This window comes from Mytilus californianus, unplaced genomic scaffold, assembly GCF_021869535.1.
Source record: "Mytilus californianus isolate M0D057914Y unplaced genomic scaffold, xbMytCali1.0.p SCAF_5, whole genome shotgun sequence".
Classification (NCBI taxonomy): domain Eukaryota; kingdom Metazoa; phylum Mollusca; class Bivalvia; order Mytilida; family Mytilidae; genus Mytilus; species Mytilus californianus.
In genome coordinates this window covers 65,242,800-65,262,903 of record NW_026262701.1, presented here as the reverse complement: position 1 = coordinate 65,262,903, position 20,104 = coordinate 65,242,800, and the positions used below count along the sequence as shown (strand labels likewise).

The window sequence follows — 20,104 nt, the reverse complement described above, 5'->3', positions numbered from 1 at the left end:
AATTTTTTTTTTTTTTCTTGTGGGGTGATGGGGGGTCAATTCGCAACAGCAAAGTGTATTGCACAAAAGCAAAAAATTGAATATAAATTCAAATCATATAACCAATTCTAAGTTCTTTGACTACATTTATTCTGTGTCAGAAAGCTTTTATGTGTCAAATATTTAATTACAATCCAAATTCAGACCTGTATCAAGCGCGAATATTGCGTCCATTTTTTCCCCAACTGTTCAGGGTTGGACCTCTGCGGTTGTATCCAGCTGCGCTCGGCGAAGCAATTTATTGTGCTTTGTTTATAGGCCACCCAAGTCACTAATTGGTTGGAAAGATAAATTTTAGGATGAGATTAAGGTGGCAATGAAATATAATTCTGATGTAAGATTTGATGGGAGATTTTACATAAATTGTTTACAACCCAATAAAATTTATAACGTTCAAAAGTTAATTAAGGAACCAACCAGAGTAACAAATGAATCAAAAACTTTGATTGACCATATATATGTCACCCACTTAGCATGGTCAAAGAGGCTCATGTTTCTAAATATTCTATCAGTGATCACTATCCAATATGTATGACAAGACAAGAGAAAACGTATGATAAAAAACATACTCATTCAACAATCCCTTATAGAAATTTTGAGACTTTTAATGAGCAAAATTATTTAAAAGATTTAAAAAGTGCACCTTTTCAACAGATTGAATTTGAAAATGACCCATCTGTTTGTATTGAAATGTGGTACAACATTTTTAATAAAATTTTAAATAAACATGCCCCTATTGTGACAAAGAGGGTCGAGAAAGACAGACAGCCAGAATGGTACAATAAAGAAATTTGAGAGATAAATATAATTCACTGGGAATGTGGGCAGAATATAGATTATGGAGAAACAGAACAAAACATATCATTGATACATCTAAACAGAAATATTATAATGATATGATAAAAGACTCAAAAGATTCTAAAACACTATGGAAATGTATTCACAGTCTAAATCCATCTAATCCATCAAAACCACATGAACTTATTACAACTGGAGACCATAAAACTACAGATCATGAAGAAATTGCTAATGCATTTAATAATTATTTCACCTCATGTGTTGAAAAATTAAGGCATAGCAGGGCACCAAGCAACTCAAATTTCAATACTCTGACAAACTATGTACAAATGAAATTTTTGCAAAAAAGGCACACTAAATTCATCATTCCCCCAGTAAAAGTTACAGAACTATTTGATGAAATAATCAAGCTAGATGTTAAGACATCTTCTGGTTCTGACAATATAGGTCCAAAGATTTTAAAACTGAGTGCTCCTTTCAAAGCATCTTCCTTAACATATATTTTTAATCGAATGATTGATACTGGTATTTATCCATGTGTTTTAAAAAATGCTAAGGTAGCTCCTATTTTCAAATCAGGTGAAAAAAATGTAGCCAGCAATTACAGACCAATATCTGTTCTGCCAACATTATCAAAAGTAATAGAGAGACATGTATCTAAACATCTGTATAATTATTTGACTAAGTTTCAAATTTTACACCCTTCACAGTCTGGTTTTAGACCTAACCACTCATGTCAAACTGCCCTCATTAATATCATTAATAAATGTCTACATGAAATGAATAATGAAAATATCAATTTGGCAGTTCTCCTGGATTTTAAAAAAGCTTTTGATGTTGTTGATCATGAAATTTTATGTAAGAAACTTCAAATTTACGGCTTGCACAACAATACTGTTGGTTTTTTAAAGTCATATTTGAAAGAAAGAACACAGCAAGTCCATATAAGTAATCAGTATTCTGATAAAAAGTTTATAAATTTCGGTGTTGCACAGGGCTCATACTTGGTCCTATTTTGTTTGTTTTGTACATATATGACCTTCCATTACACATCAAAAACTGCCATACAGACTTGTATGCTGATGACACAACTATGCATACATCAGGAAAGAGTATTGCTGATATGCAATTAAAAATACAAGATGATCTCCAATGTGTTGAAAAATGGTGTCATGAAAATAACATGTTCATAAATTCGGATAAAACTAAATGCATAGTTACAAGACAAAGGCTGCATTTAAATCAAGCAGAACCAGTTCTAACTATTGAGAATAATATTCTTCAAAAATCATTAATTGAAAACTTTTAGGTGTTAGAATTGACTCTAATCTGTCATGGAAAGGCCATGTTAATTACTTATGTTCATCAATATCGTCTAGACTTCATTTACTCTCTAAGATCAAGAAATTTCTAAGTTTCAAGAAAATTATTTTATAATGGTTATATTCTCCCACTGATAGATTATTGTTGTATTATTTGGAGTGGTTGTGCTAAAAATGAGCTAGTAAGAATAATAGAATTGTAGAAAAGGGCTGCAAGACTAATTTTAGATGCTGATCCACTTTCATCATCAGCACCTCTGTTTAAACGACAGTAGAGAACAGAATCTCATACCATAAATCTGTTTTGATGCAGAAATGCATTAAGAATGAAGCCCCTGTATATTTAACTGAAAAATTTAAAGAAATGCCAGAAATAAACCAATATTGTTTGAGGAATACGTCTTGCAAAAAATTGTAAGTTCCAAAAGCTAAAACAGAGCTGTATAAGAAATCTTTTATATATTCAGGATCTATTTTATGGAATAACTTACCAATATCCCTGAAAAAATCAACCTCAAGTACAAGCTCATTCAAAAAAAAAATTAAAAATTGCTTGTTGGACAGACATGGGGTCAATTACTTTTGAAAGTAATTAATTACATTCAATTACAATTACAAAATCTTCAATCAAATTACACATTACATTTGACTTTTTTTGACAATGTAATTAATTACTTTCCAATAACTTAGCAAATGTGATTAATTACTTCAATTACTTTTGAAAGGAAAATTTAGAACATGCATTTATTCTATCATGTGTACATAATTATCATACATTGCTTTATAGTAATAACAAATGAGATCTACAGTGACTATTTTCAAATTTAGCCAGTATCAAAGAAGAGTAAAGTTAAATATCTGTTTGTCATTCTTGAAGATATTGATTTGATAATTAGTATATAGTTTTATCATGACAAGTTACAGATCAAGTTGGAATTTTGTTCCAGTCTGATAATTTGTGCAGAGTTATGGTCTTTGGACATAGAAAATTCACTTAAATAATCAGTTTTTAACAGTTTTTTTCGTCATGCTTGAAGATTTTGACTTGATATTTTTATGTAGTTTACACCATGACAAGTTATAGATCAAGTTAGAATTTCGTTCCATTACAATGAATTTGTAACCGGTAGGGGACTATGTATTGCCATGCAATACTCACAGAATGCTTGTTTTTATTAAAATTGTTTTTTGTCGTTAAGTCCAAATCATTTCCGGTCATACGTGAAACATGTGGTTAACATGTGAGTAAGCGCTTACGGCTGGGTATATCATGAAATATTAGGTCTAAACATTGTTTTTGTTTCCAAAGGAATAGTAGCAAGCATATTCTGTACCCTTTTTATATTGTTTAAAAAAGGAAAATACAATTTTCAAAGAGATCACGCTGGAGGTCTATTATTTTTCCTACAAGTATAATGTTACATACAATCTTGAGTGAAAATAAATGCCCAATGACTTGACAAAATCGATTTCAGATTTGCGGGACGTCATTGGGACCACCAAGACTAAAAATCTGGTGGTCCTTGAGAAAATCTGGTGGTCCTGTAATTTTACTTGAATTTATCAAACACCTATTAGTTACATGAAAGTCATTGCTCAATACTATATTAACTCCATCCTAGTTTCTATGTTATATTTTTGGTTTTTTTAATGAAAGTTTGAACTTTGCATTGTTCACTAATTTTTATACTTTGTCAGTTTGATAACATGCTTGATTTCATTTTTGTTTTATGTCTCAGCATTATACGACCTGTAGAGTCATTTAAGGGCTCATGTGTAAGGAAATTCAATCCTTTTTTAGCCTTCCCAAATTCGTACTTGTTTTAAAAGCTAAACTCATAACAATCCTGCATTTTATGGGTCACTTTTGGTTGACGAATAATTCAAATTTTAAATAGTTAATATTTAAAGAAGTCCAAATTCATCATAAGAGCTGGTATTTAATTTCTTCCTAATGCCAATCCACTCATATTAAGAAACAATAAAAAATTGTAATAAAAATAATTTATCACTAGAACTGGTACATAACATCTTCTCAATGATGATCAAGTTGTATTTTAAAGTTATCAACGTTATTTGCAGACACAACATTTTGGGTAAACTGTTCCAATCGTTTATAATTCGTTAGAAAAAAATGCCTTTAACGAAGTGATGAATTACATCGAGGCTTTATCATGTTTATAAGTTTAAAACTGTGTCCACTGCAACCATTTACAGTGAAAAGTGCATTAAAATGGTAGAAGTAAAAGACTAAGTCTGATGTTTATTCCTCGGCTGAAAATTTTGTAATATAGAAAAAATATTCAGTCTGACTCTCTGTAAAAGTCTTTGTTCAAATACAAAGTCCTCTGGTTTAGCACCCTCTCTGATAGTCCAAGATTATTCTGACGTCCAACGGCTGTTTTGCCAGACAAGCTGGGGCTGTGGGACCACCTCAGCTTGTTTTGCAAAACAGCTGTTGCATTCAGAGTAATCTCGGACTACCTTTCTGAATGAAATGTGCCATGCCGAAGCCATGATGACTTTTATGACTGGTTATTTATCAAAAGTATTACCGTAATTTTGAGCTATGCTTCAAAAGTTAAATTACAGTAGTAACCAGTACAAAAACTATCTGAATACCAAAGAAACCGACGACTGGTTCTTTTTCAAAAGTATTACCGTAATTGTGAGCTATGTAGTTAAAGATTGTTTACATCAGCAACCATTTTAAAAGCTTTCTGAATACCGAAAAGATGTTAAAACAAAAGTGAACAACCACCAAAATGTTGTCGGTCATCAGGACTCCCCTGCGAAATGATGATGAATAGTTCATGAATGTTCATGAATGATTCATGAATGATTCATGAACACAATTCATGAATTGTTCATAAAAGATTCATGAACAGTTAATGAACAAGACATGAACTACAAATGGACAAGCATGTTCATGAACCAGTGAATAATGAACTATTCATGAACAGAAAGTGTTCATGAACTCTTTGGTTCATAAAAGTTCATGAACAAAATAGTTCGTGAACTTTTATTATTCATGAATAGTTCATGATTTTATAGTTCATGAACTCTTTCTATTCATGAATTATTCATAATCTAATAGTTCATGAACATGCTTGTCCATTTGTAGTTCATGTCTTGTTCATTTACAGTTCATGATTTTTTTATGAATGTTTCATGAATTTGTTCATGAACAATACCAGTACATGAATCATTCATGAACACATGAAATACTGTGTTCATGAACTGTTCATCAGTAATTTAATTCATGAACATTGTTTGTCCACTTGTAGTTCATGAACTGTTCATTTAAAGTTTATGAAATTATTAAGGGTATTTCTTGAAAGTTCATGAACCAACTCTGCTCTGAATAATTCATGAGCAGATTAATATCATGAATGCAGTCAGTATTTTAAGACAAAATAAAGATTAAATAGACAACTTCTGTCAATAGGATTTAAACATTTAATATTATGATGATAAATAAAAAGATGTATGAATTATTCTTCAATATATATACATATAAAAGTAATATCAACTGGGCAATAGCAAAGTCCAAATTACTACAAGAACACATTAGAATGATCACAGCCTCTCATGGGTGAAGCAATTGTTGACTTAAACATTTAACCATAAAATGATGATGGATAGCTCCAATACAACTTTTGAACTATGGATATGCAGGGTAAAAAAGGGTGTCTGACAGTGAACCTATCCCATAAACTGAATACTTAAAACTTTGTGTTAGATAAGGATGTATAGATCATAAGTAAACTTCTCTTTCTTTCTGTAATTAAAATTGCTGTATCAGATGGCTGAGGACTTCCAACTAGAAATGCTGAATAACATCTTGTTCTCAGTCTGCTTGAAATTCTTCACAGTTATATGAACAGATCTTTTAATCAATAAATGCACCAGTTTCCCCCTGCAAAATTAAAAATCACTCCACAAAGAATCAATAGTCCTTGATATTTTGTTAAAATAAACACTTAACAGATTCTAACATATATAATTACTTTTAATTTAATAAATGTTGTTTTTTATCTATTAAAATTAAAAATTTCCAAAAGATTAAGATAAACATGTATATTATTTCAGGACATTTGAAATAATTAACCCCCCCCCCCCCCCTTAATTTCTTCAATCTTCAATTTAATTTCCCCAAGAATCTCAGAAGCATTATTAATTATCTTTACCTGGAAATAAAATATCTTTCATCTTTTTATACTTTGAACAAATCTATCAGTTAATCCTGATTGAAATTAATCCAATACTGTCAAATTAAAGGCCACTTTCTGGTGTTGATATGCTCAAATGAAAGCCATTTCATAATGCTTCAACAAAAAGTTATCTAGCAAAGAAAATTTCAAAAATATTTCTAATATACTTATCTGATAACAATAGATATAAGAAGATGTGGTATGAGTGCCAATGAGACAACTCTCCATCCAAGTCAAAATTTATAAAAGTAAACCATTATAGGTCACAGTACGGTCTTCAACACGGAGCCTTGGCTCACACCGAACAGTAAGCTATAAAGGGCCCCAAAAATTACTGGTGTAAAACCATTCAAACGGGAAAACCAACGGTCTAATCTATATAAATAACGAGAAACACTTATGAACCACAACAACAAACGACAACTACTGAACATCAGATTCCTGACTTAGGACAGGTGCAAACAAATGCAGCGGGTTTAAACGTTTTAATGGTACCAAACCTTCACCCTTTTTCCGAAACAATAGTGTAACATCACAACATAGAAAGAACAAATCTGCTTTATGTGACAGCTAGATTAATTCACTGCTCATCAAACATCTTCATTTGTATTTTAAGCGTCAAATCACAATTTTGCTGACGTAATTTATGACGTTTTTCTATTCCCAGTCATTCACACGTTTTTCTATTCCATATGAAATGCATTTCTGATCCAAGTCACTTAAATGCTTTGTAAACATGGTAAACATTTGTCAAAGTCATTTAAGCGTTTTAGACTATGTAAAACGTAATTCACTGATGTTGATAATTATTGACACTGGTCTGCAATGTCTAGGAAGGAATGAATTGTCATAAATCTGTGATTTTTTTCAAGTTCTTCAATGTGCCGTATGATGATTAAGAAAGGCACATGTTTGAACTTGGAGAAACAGTCAGAAATTACATCTTTGGAAGAAAGAAATGATAATTTGGCAGTTTACTATAGTAAAAACGAATCATGAGAAACATCTCAAAGTAAGTAACAGAACTTAAAAAGTTTATAGTCCCAAATTTTGTATGACTCTCAAAATGTACTTCTGCTGCCGTAGTGTGAAGAAAGAAAAAAACTGCTGTGCTAATTTCTGTTGTCAAATGTAAAGAGAATACATTTTTATTGACATAATTTTGCTTTATTTCGTATACACGTCACATGTATTCAATTTCAAGTATTAAAGTTGTCCTTTTAAACAATTTTCACCTGATGTTGAATTTCCCTTTAAAAAGATATCAATTTGCTTGATAAGATGTTCACTATTATAGAGAGAAGGGGGGGGGGGGGGGGGGGGGCTGGAGGTAATGTACATGTATGAACATATGAAGCTGCTATTTTTTTGTCAAACCCCACACCAAGTCAACTGAAATAAATTATAAAAAATGTATTTTTAAAACTACAAATAATACACTAAAGAGACATCAGAGTTCTCAGAAAGTATTTTTGAAGGTGATAATGTTTGATCATGGGGAGTCCCAGCACGGCAACAATGAGCATATATATTTTTATTGCTATTTTAATAAACATACATGTACATGAATTTACACTTTTGCTATTTAACTGAATGTTGTCTCAAAATGATCGTAAGATCTGTCTCCGAATAACCTTTTGAAGGGATGCACCAATCACTTTTAATTGTGACCTCAAATTTTTAAAATCGTGATATCATGATATGGATGTCAAATTTTACGGGAACTTGTATGACAGACAAATTTGCATACCAGTTAGTGAGAACCCTGAGATATGCCCCTCAGGCCTGAAACAAAAAAGAAATCTGAGTTGAATTTTGTAAGTCATAATTGAAAATAAGTTTTTCAAAGTTGATAAATTTATTGTTTCATAAAAGTTCATAAAATGTTCATGAAACTGTTATGAATTGATTTATGAATTTTATGAATTAATTGATTCATCAAAAGTTCATAAAATGTTCATGAACATGTGTTATGAACAATTTATGAACATTATGAACAATTTATGAACATTATGAACTGACTAACAGTTCATTAAAGTTCAGAAAATATTCATGAACTGCATTTTATGAACTATTCATGAACTAAATTCATGAACTAACTTAATGAACTTATGAACAATCATGCACTGTTCATGGACATTCATGAACAGTTCATGATGGTTCATCAATTCATGAATTTCATCTGGCAGGGGTTGCCACTACACATGTAATTGTTGGTCCTAGCCGATTTTTGGCAGTCAGGACCGACAGGACCGACGGTTTTCGAGAACACTGCTGGACGCACGTTCGTACGTCCCAAAATTGGTTTCCGTTCTCTAACTTTATTTTGCCTCAACCAAATGTTATGAAGCTTATTACCACAAAACACAGATCAAATTTGAATTTTGGTGGCGTCACTTTTACCGTTCTATAGTTATGCCCTTTACAAATGGAAAAATTGCTGAATTTTTCGTTTTCGTTCTCTTACTTTGGTTTTGCCTCTACCAAATACTATGAAACTTATACACAATGCTCATTACCACAAAACACAGATCAAGTTTGAATTTTGGTGGTGTTACTTTTACCGTTCTAGAGTGATGCCCTTCACAAATGGGAAAATTGCTGAATTTTTCGTGTCCGTTCTCTTTCCTAAGTTTGCCTCAACCAAATGTTATGAAACTTATACACAATACTTATTACCACAAAACTCAGATCAGTACAAATTTGGGTAGAGTCACTTTTACCATTCTTCAGTTATGTCCCTTTATAACTTTATATAATATGCAAGCGGGGGCATCATCTGTGTCCCATGGACATATTCCCCATTTATTTTTTAATTAGATTTATATATTTGTTGTCACAAATTTGGGAAAGAAATTTAGTTAAATAAATCAGGCTCTTCTTTTTGGTATATGAGGTTTTCGGTTATGTTTCTGTAATCCATGGTTCCTGTAATTTTCCAGCAGTTGTAATGAATGGGTGTTAAAAATTATAGGATTTCATTGAATTTCTATACACCTGCAAAATAATGTGTTTTGTAAATGGAATCTTGTCTGCAAATTTTTAGTACACCATATTCGACACCTCACACAGGGATAAAGGTAAACAATTCTAAATTATGTATGTCTCTCTAATTTTGATTTTCTTTTTATGACCACCTATACGATTTGCAATTTGGTATGCAGCTACAGCATGTTTGGTTGTTGCAGTTGGGTCACTTTCTGTTATATAATTAGGTGGGGGCCTATACTATGAACACATATCTTCTACCTCATTTGTCAATATGAAATTTATTGTATCTAGCATATTATTAAGAGAAACTGTTGTAATAAGGTATTTTAAGTTTTTCTCTCTTGTCCATACTAAGATTTGAACCTACATCTATCAAGCTGTAGAGTACACCACTTTAATACTACAGTCCTTTTAAAATGTGAAAAAATAGTTATATTAACGTTTTCATTTCTAATTATTTGTTGTTTACTACTTTTGTCATCTATGATACATATACCTTGTACATACGCATAACACATGCAAATTTATTAAATGGTTGATGTTTATAATCAAGTTTTGTAGTCAATAAGTGCTCTAGTGTTATTGTATTTGTATCTTTGAATTTTGTTTCATCTTCAGATCATAGTTCAGTTTTGTTGTATATCATAGATAATAAGCTATGCCACCAGCCATTATCATTATTGTTGAATTCTCATTGCAGGTCACAAAATTTAAAGATCCATGCTGTGGTTTCAATTCTACAAAAAGCAAGGGACAGGGTGGACGTTACAATATACCACTTATACTGTGGATAGAATGGACATCACTCACATATTGGATCTTCCAAACATTAACATGTTTGTTGGATCACGCTTTTTGTTTTGTGTTCATTAAAATTTAGAAATTTAAAATGTCTTGCATCTTTCTAAATGAATCAAAAGTGAGAGCTGAGAAAGTGCCTCCCAACACCCCCATACATTCACTTCTGGAACAGCCCTTATAGAAAAGTACATTATATAAGATAAGTAGCAATAGCTAGATATCCCAGTTTTCACAGTGCTTGAATTTTCTGGTTAGTGACGCATAAGCACAAAGTGTAAACCATGCAATTGTGTTACAGAGCTAGCTAGCACACTGCATTGGGTTCCTAAGGGTTAGTAGGTACATGTGCTACATTTAAAAGTGTATAAGAATAATAGCAAAAAGCAAGAGAATTAAATACATTGGTAGTCAAAATGGATTAATTTTTTCTCGAAAACCCACTTGTTCCATTAATACTATTCTCACACCAACACAACCCACAGAATAAAAGTTAGTTTTAGAACTTAAAAAAAAAGGATACAAAAAGAAACCAAAGTTTGAATACCAAATCATTGCCGATATCTTTAATATATTTTTTATTTTATACTGTATGTATAAAATAAAAAATCATCAATAAGGAAATTTTTGAAGGATAATAATGAATGCCAATTTACATGTACTTTCTACTTTGTATTCATTTATATTTTGGTTCACCTTAACCCATGAAATACTAATGAATCCACAGTAATAAAAAAATCTATGTTTTTATGTCCCCACCGTGGCATATCCCTTGTCTGTCTGTGCGCACATCTCAAAATTGGTTTCCTTTTCTGACTTTAGTTTGCCTTGACTAAATATTATTAAACTGATACAGATTGACAATGCTTATTACCACCAAAGTGAAACACAAGTAAAGTTCAAATTTGGGTGGCGTCACTATCGGTGTTCTTGAGTTATATCCCTTTATGTTGGAAAAATTGGTGAATTTTCAGTTTCCGCAATATATGTATCATCCTATTTTATTACATTTTAGATTACTGCTTTACATCTAATCAATATCTGTAATAAATTTTTGTAGTAGATCAACTTTACCTTGCCACAACTAAATGTTCTGAAACTTATACTCAAAGCTTATTGCCAATGAACAAAGATCAAGTTCAAATATGGGTGGTGTTGCTTTCACGATTCTTGACTTATTTTCCTTTATAAATTGAAAAATTGGTGAATTTGCTGTTTCCGTACTCTTACAATACTTTGCCTCAAACAAATGTTATGAAACTTATACACAATGCTTATTACATGTACCACCAAACACTGAATTTTGGTGGTATCACTTTAACCATTCTCGAGTTACTTCATTAATGTTTGTTATTGAACAATGAGAACACTCAAAACCCAAAGCAATCTTGAATGACTACATACAGAAACAAATGTCATAAAGTTTCAAATAAAAAAAAAAGTCAATAGATTTGAATAAGTACATTTACTCTTGCTTATTTACTATTGGCGGCATCTGTGTCTCATGGACACATTCTTCTTTTATTTCTTGAGTGCCTTTAGCATTAAATAAAGTGTTTTTTGTTCAAAAGCAGATACCAGCTGAGGTGTTGAGTGTTTCAAGCTCTTTGGAGCTTCTAGTAATAAAATAAACTTTAAGTACTTTATCTTCAGGTCAGACAGTATGCTGCAGTTTTGATAAGAAGAAAAATACAGAAATCAAGACATTGGCATGCACAGTCAGTGGTAATACAACAGAAGTAAGTTTATTATTTCACTTACAAAAAAGAAAATTTATGCTCACCATATTTCATTATGAATAACAGGAAATATGGTGTATACATCAAGGAGAAATCAACCTAATTTTACTTCGTCTTCTATTTAACTGATCAGATCCATATTTAACTCGTCACAGATTTGCTGCTACTTAGAGCCATGATTAATTCTACCCTTGTTGTGAACGTCAAAGACCAAATAACTTCATATTATTATCATGCTATATGTATGCATAAAGTTTCTAGACAGTTTAGTAAACCAATTTTGAATGAACCCACATCTTTCTAAAAGCAAAGTACTAACCATCCACATCAAAATATTGGTGCTGTGACCAAAATCAGGTGGATTTTGCTGGACTGCTATATGTGTGATGACACTGAACTCTTAAATTCATCTATGTCTGTTCATTTGGACTCTGAGATCATTCCTAATTTGGCTGAGTCTTCATACTACTAGCATTTAGAAGATTTGACAGCAAAAATCAGAACCTGGAGCACTAATTTTGGATAGTGCATTAACTAAAATTGCTGCCAGTAAAGAGATGGATTTTTTGTAAAATTGTTTGGAAGAAGTTGCATAGACTTGGATTTATTTCCACATCATTTGGTCTCTCGTGAATAGTTGTCTCACTGGTAATCTTACCAAATATCCTTATTTTTAGTCCCCTACCGACGAAGTCGAAAGGACTTTAGGTTTGCTCTCCGTCCGTCTGTCCGTCTGTGTGTCTGTCCATCCGTCAGTCAGGCAAATCAGCTTTCCACACTTTTTTTTTCCTTCTTAAAGATATTGATTTGATATTTGGTAAATAGTTTTATCATGACAAGTTATAGATCAAGTTCGAATTTTGTTCCGGTCTGATGATTTAGTCCAGAGTTATGGACCATAACTCTGGACCATATCTAATGTTAGTGTACTATGTTAAACCATATTTGTGTACAAAGGGAGATAACTCATTTTTTAAAAGACATTCTTTGTTAAATTATTTGAAGAATTTTTTGGCAGGCTTGTTTGTTATTTAGTATAAACTAATTTTCTGAATGCTATATATATATATATAAAAAAAATTATGAAGAGAAATCCTTTAATTAGATAATAATCTATTTTTATTAATGTATATATTTCAATACATTACATTGTGTAGATAAAAGTTGTTGACATTTTATAGATAAGTTACAAATCTATATTAGTTTGTGACAAATGAAAGAAAAAATATTTGGAACTATTAATTATATTTGATTATAATTTGAAAATAGATATACACTGTATTACATCATATCTAATTTTAGAGAACTATTGTAACTTGGATGGAGAGTTGTCTCATTAGCACTCATACCACATCTTCCTATATCTATTAATCATATCTAATGTTTTTTCACTCATATAATCAGTTTTCCACACTATTTTTAGTCATGCTTGAAGATATTGACATGATATTTACTTTTTGTTTACACCATGACAAGTTATAGAACAAGTTAGCATTTTGTTCCAGTAAAATGAATTTTTAACCGGTAGGGAACTATGTATTGCCATGCAATACTCTCAGAATGCTTGTTTTTTACTGGAAGGGAGTTGATTCAGTAACTCTTAATTTTGGCCCTAACTGCGAAAATGTTGTGAAAGTTTGATAAAAACATGTTAAAATGTTTAATTTGTTTCAGTTAAAAAAGTGTTTTTCCAATTGTGTCATTAGTAATGTCATCAATGTAGGTGAAATCTGTTAAAACTGTTTTTTTTAATATAATTTATGAAAGTTTTTGTCTTGCTTGTGATGAAAGTCACAGTATGCGAGACATAGGGATTACTATCAGGCGGTGGCTGCGGCTTAAACTGTTTGTGTAAAGCTTTATATTTCAGATGGTAGAAGACCTGGATGCTTCTTACCTTGTATGCAGATACCTTATGTTACGAAGTTTCCCTCTGTCGTATGTCCATTGTCCTTGACCTCAGCGACTGCTTGAAAAAAAATTAGTTTTTTTGTCATGTGAATTTCTCACTTATTATGAGTAATAGGGTAACTATATTTGGTTTATGGGTTCCTTGCAATGTTTTCATGTCTGTAAGACAAGGTTCACCTGACCTCAACCTCATTTCATGGATCACTGATCAAGGTTAAACTTATGTGATTAGGTCCGTTTCTCAGATACTATAAGCAGTAGGTCAACTGCTTTTGGTGTATGGGATAATTGTAAGGTGTACATGTCTGTCTGACAGGATTAATCTGACCTTGACCTCATTGTCTTGGATTGTTAAAAATGTGAAGTTTATGTGATACTTGTAGTAAAAGCTTTATCCAGGGGTCACCACACCTGGTGAAGTGAAGTCGCCCTAGGATTCCCGACTAAGCTCTAAGGAAGCTCCAGGGAGAAGTTTATGTCGCCCTCGATTTTCAGTAAAATTCCCCAATGTCGCCTTGTGATTTTTGAAAAATTCTCAATCCAAATGCAAACAATTCAGATTTTCAACGAAATAAACACGTTATCCCCGAATTCAGAATTAATTGTCCATAGTTTTTTTACTCCAACATTAAAATAGCCAGACAGGGTGCTGATTGTGGTGTACTATTAGCAAGAAACAAGAGAAAAACTCGATTTTGCGATGTTTGTTTCGGCTAAAACACAATCAGATGGGGATATTGTGTGTCACATTTAAAAAAAAATGAAAGTAGTTCCACATAATGAATATTGATGAATTTCTGTTGTTACATGTGTCAGGAATAAAATTCCAAAAGGATTTTCTTTTCCATCAAGCAGTTAATTTATATTTAGTATGATAGCCCAGGGGGTCTACAGACACTAACGTCACAGTACCTAAATTGCACCTATTCAGCAAACATAGCAGCGGAAATCTTACAAGTTTTCTTTGAGACTAAATCATTTGTATTTTTATGACTTGACATTATATACGTCTTCCAACATAGGTAAATATATTTAAATATACACAAAACGTTCACAGTATATACAGTCCGTGAAACGTAAAAGTTAACAATACGAACGATGCCCGAATCATGGACGGACGATGCCCGAACAATGTACGTACGCTTCCCGAACGGTGTACGAATGCAAACGAAACGCTGACCGAACGTTGTACGGACGCTGAACGAATGATGTACGAACGAAACCATATACCATAAACCATACCATAAACGATAACATAAGCGCCCTTTTATCGTACATCGTATGGTTTTGCGTACATCGTTTCATTAAGCGTATACCGTATCGTTTAGCGTATTAGCGTACATCGTTTCGTTTAGCGTATATCGTATCGTTTTGTGTACATCGTTTCTTGGCGTGCATAGTTTCGTTTAGCGTATATGTTTTTTTTTAAATATAAAACATGAATGGTGTTCTGTTTAATTTTTTTATATAGGTGATAATAGGCGTAAAATTTAGATTGGATGCATGTTTCAGTTTTTAATTAATAATTTAATAAATTATAATTTGATCTGACTCGATGTTGATCCAAAATTATTTACATAAAACGTTTGAAAAATAAACACTGAAATAAATTTAAACAAATTAAAAGATACGATTAAGAATTTTGTTAGCCGTAGAAATACGTACTTGGTGAATGTGCGAGTAAACTGCAGTCTGCATGGTATTTAGTCAACATTTTTTGAAAATAGCCCAAGGTATTAACATTATTTTTTTTACCTAAATGAACAATTGATTTAAGATGGAATTCGGAATTAATCTAATGTTCTTACAAAAGTTTATTTGGGGTCTTAAGGTTGACCTTTTGTCCAAAAGGTTTGTTAAATATTTTTATGTATTCTCTTTTATCGCATGTATTTTAAAATCGACTGAATAGCAGTTGTATCCATATATCGTTTAAACCAATTTTTTTAGATTATAGATTTTTTTATTCATCTATCAAATCAGTCGAAAAAAACAAATATTCGAGAAATTTCAAATAAAAACAATTACTCGTTATGTGCCTCATCAACCCTAAACATAAATCCCTACCGATGTACATACGATTGTGTATTATTTTAACTATAAATGCACTTGACTTTAAACTATCATCAACAATTGTCCGTCAAAAAAAATAGATCCTCTATTCTTTAATTTTCTTATACCATTTTCCTCTGTTCTTTATTTTTCCCGTTACACTCTATTCTAATTTTATTTTATTTTTTTCTTTATTTTCCTGTATCTATTACTCCTTTATTCGGAGCAACCCCACCCTAAATATACATATGATACACATGGTCTATAGGTCATCGCTTGTGCCGTGATACATGTTTGCATAACAAAGGATGTCCTTGTTCATATTTATAACATTTTAAATGTCCTCCTAATAATACATATAATAGTTGCCACTGGACATTAAACAGCTAACTCTAAATTCATCCGTCATATTCTTAGTTTTGTTATAATGTGTAAATCACACAACATGATGAACAAATAATTATTGCAGATTTTCACTGCCGAAATAATGGGAAATAATTGTAAACAAAACCACTCAATCACATCCCTACGCCACAAAGTCTAGCCTTTTCACATGTAAATAAATTATTTTCATAAATCTATTTCAAAATAATTTTAAACAATTTTAAATCAAACGGTCATTTTTCTTATTTGCCAAAAAAAAACAACAACATCAAACAGTTATTTTCATTTCTTATTTTAAACAGATCTATTGTTTTCAATGGTCGGTGCCTGACAGCATCTATAAAATCTATCACCATGTTTGCCAATAAGAAAGCTTCATAGAACAGGAAAACAACAATGTCTTATAGAAATACTTCCAGGCCATATTTTCCAATTTCTGTTGTAATGTGGTTTAATGCAAAAAAGGTAACTCCTGAATACTGATTTGTACCCATCAGGCATTTGGGGTTAATAACAAATCTATGGTAGTCTCTTTTTCTTTACTCACAAAGTATTCGAGTAAATCATGTTTTATTTATGAAAATTGTTCATTGCTGACGAATGTTGAATATTGATCCCTAGTTTTTCAATTGTTTAGTTGTTAGGTTACTGCCTGATCTCGCAAACCTGACATTTTATGGTCATTATGTTTTGCATCCAATTGCACCAATTTTATAAAAAGATATTAACACGACACCGTACGAGAGTCGTTACTTTACATAAACTACTAGTATTTTTATATGACCGCAAAAAATTTTTGCGGTCGTATATTGGTATGACGTTGGCGTCGTCGTCGTTGTCGTCGTCGTCGTCTGGCATCGTTGGGCGTCGTCCGAAGACACATTGGTTTTCGCACTCTAACTTTAGTTTAAGTGAATGAATCTCTATGAAATTTTACCATAAGGTTCAATACCACAAAAGGAAGGTTGGGATTGATTTTGGGGGTTATGGTACCAACAGTTAAGGAATTAGGGGCCAAAAAAGGGCCAAAAATAAGCATTTTTGTAACTTCCAGACATAACTTGTGTGTTAGTGTATGAATCTCTCTGACATTGTACCACAAGGTTCCATATCACACAGGGAATGCTGGGATTGATTTTGGGGGTAATTGCCTAAAAATATTAGGAATTAGGGGCCAAAAAAGGGGCAAAAAACAAGCATTTTTCCAGTTTCATGACAATAACTTGTGTGTAAGTGTATGGATCTTTCTGAAATTGTACTACAAGGTTCCATATCACAAAGGGAAAGCTGGAATTGAGTTTGGGGGTAATAGCCCAAAACGTTTAGGAATAAGGGGCCAAAAAGGGTCCAAAAATAATCATTTTTCTAGTTTCCAGACAATAACTTGTGTTCAAGTGTATGGATCTCTGTGAAATTGTACCACAAGTATCCATATCACACAGGGAATGCTGGGATTGATTTTGGGGGTAATTGCCTCAAAATATTAGGAATTAGGGGCCAAAAAAGGGGCAAAAAACAAGCATTTTTCCAGTTTCATGACAATAACTTGTGTGTAAGTGTATGGATCTTTCTGAAATTGTACTACAAGGTTCCATATCACAAAGGGAAAGCAGGAATTGAGTTTGGGTGTAATTGCCCAAAACGTTTAGGAATAAGGGGCTAAAAAGGGTCCAAAAATAAGCATTTTTCTAGTTTCCAGACAATAACTTGTGTTCAAGTGTATGGATCTCTCTGAAATTGTACTGCAAGGTACCATACCACAAAGGGAAGGCTGGGATTGATTTTGGGGGTAATTGCCTAATCTAACCATGTATTTAGATTCTTAATTTTTGGTCCTGTTTTCAAATTGGTCTACATTAAGGTCCAAAGGGTCCAAAATTAAACTTAGTTTGATTATAACAAAAATTGAATTCTTGGGGTTCTTTGATATGCTGAATCTAAACATGTACTTAGTTTTTTTATTATGGGCCCAGTATTCAAGTTGGTCCAAATCGGGGTCCAAAATTAAACTTTGTTTGATTTCAACAAAAATTGAATATAAGGGGTTCTTCGATATGCTGAAGCTAACCATATATTTAGATTTTTGATATTTGGGCCCGGTTATCAAATTGGTTCACATTGAGGTTTAAAGGGTCCAAAATTGAACTTTATTTGATTTCATCAAAAATTGAATTCTTGGGGTTCTTTGATATGCTGAATCTAACCATGGATTTAGATTTTGGATATTGGAATACCACAAAGGGATGGTAAGAATTGTCTTTGGGAGTTATGGCTCAAACCGTTAAGGAATAAGGTGCAAAAAAGGGGGGAAAAGGGTTTCCAGGTTAATGGACAATTACTTAAGTACAAAACATAATTTAAAAGGCAGTGTAAGGTTGGTAATTGAAACTCATTTGAATATCTCACCTAAACTGCTTTTAAATTATGTATATTGGAAATTTGCCAAAAACTTTATTATTAATAAATTCCATTGGAAATTTGCCAAGTACTTTAGTTTAATGAACTTCATTGGAAATTTGCCAATATAAAATGTTGCTGATGGAGCTTTTTTGTTTATCTCACCTAAACTGCTTTTAAATTATGTATATTGGAAATTTGCCAAAAACTTTATTATTAATAAATTCCATTGGAAATTTGCCAAAAACTTTAGTTTCATGAACTTCATTGGAAATTTGCCAAAAACTTTATTTTTAATAAATTTCATTGGAAATTTGCCAATAACTTTAGTTTAATAAACTTCATTGCATTTTTTCTAGTTTCCAGACAATAACTTGTGTGTAAGTGTATGGATCTCTCTAAAACTGTACTGGGGGGGGGGGGGGGGGGGGGGGTGCGAAAAGGGGGGGGGATTTTTTTCCCCCAATTTTTTGGGGTTCATATTTTTTTTCTTCAAAGTTTTTGTAATCTTCAATTGCACAGTATTGCGCAATAACAAGAAATCTCCAATTGCACAGTATTGCGCAATTTCACAGTATTGGGCAATAGCAAGAAATCTTCAATTGCATAGTATTGCGCAAAAGCAAGAAATCTTTAATTGCACAGTATTGCGCAACAACACAGTATTGCACAATAGCACAGTATTGCGCAATAGCAAGAAATCTTCAATTACACAGTATTGCGCAATAGCAAGAAATCTTTAATTGCACAGTATTGCGCAACAACACAGTATTGCGCAATAGCAAGAAATCTTCAATTACACAGTATTGCGCAATAGCAAGAAATCTTCAATTACACAGTATTGCGCAATAGCAAGAAATCTTTAATTGCACAGTATTGCGCAACAACACAGTATTGCACAATAGCACAGTATTGCGCAATAGCAAGAAATCTTCAATTACACAGTATTGCGCAATAGCAAGAAATCTTCAATAGCACAGTATTGCGCAATAGCAAGAAATCTTCAATTACACAGTATTGCGCAATAGCAAGAAATCTTCAATTGCACAGTATTGTGCAATAGCAAGAAATCTTCAATTGAAAATAAATACAAATCTTTTAACCAATTTCAATGGGATTCATTTAAAGTCTTTAATTTTTGGGGGTTCTTACCTTGTATTACTTTTTTGGATATTGGGCCCCATTTTTAAATTGGTCTACATTGAGGTCAAAAGGGTCCAAAATTAAACTTTGTTTGATTTCATCAAAAACTGAATGATTGCAGCTGTATGATATGCTGAATCTTATTGTGTATTTAGATTTTTTATTTTGGGCCCTGTTTTCAAATTAGTCCATATTAAGGTTTGAAGGGTCCAAAATTAAACTTTTGATTGATTTCAACTAAAATTAAATTTTTTGGTGTTTTTTTATATGCTGAATCTAACCATGTTGTTAGATTTTGGATATCAGACCATTCTAG

At 32.1% G+C, this 20,104-nt stretch overlaps 1 protein-coding gene across 6 annotated transcripts in view; it reads left to right on the top strand.

The window, feature by feature from the left end:
* The window catches only part of LOC127701233 (importin-4-like), a 997,117-nt gene that overhangs the window by 35,881 nt on the left and 941,132 nt on the right, over nucleotides 1-20,104 (top strand). For all 6 annotated transcript variants that reach the window (XM_052205057.1, XM_052205056.1, XM_052205054.1 and 3 more), the window contains exon 3: nucleotides 11,816-11,901. In XM_052205057.1, coding sequence (XP_052061017.1) covers nucleotides 11,816-11,901 — 86 coding nt within the window. The remainder of the gene's footprint in view (nucleotides 1-11,815; nucleotides 11,902-20,104) is intronic.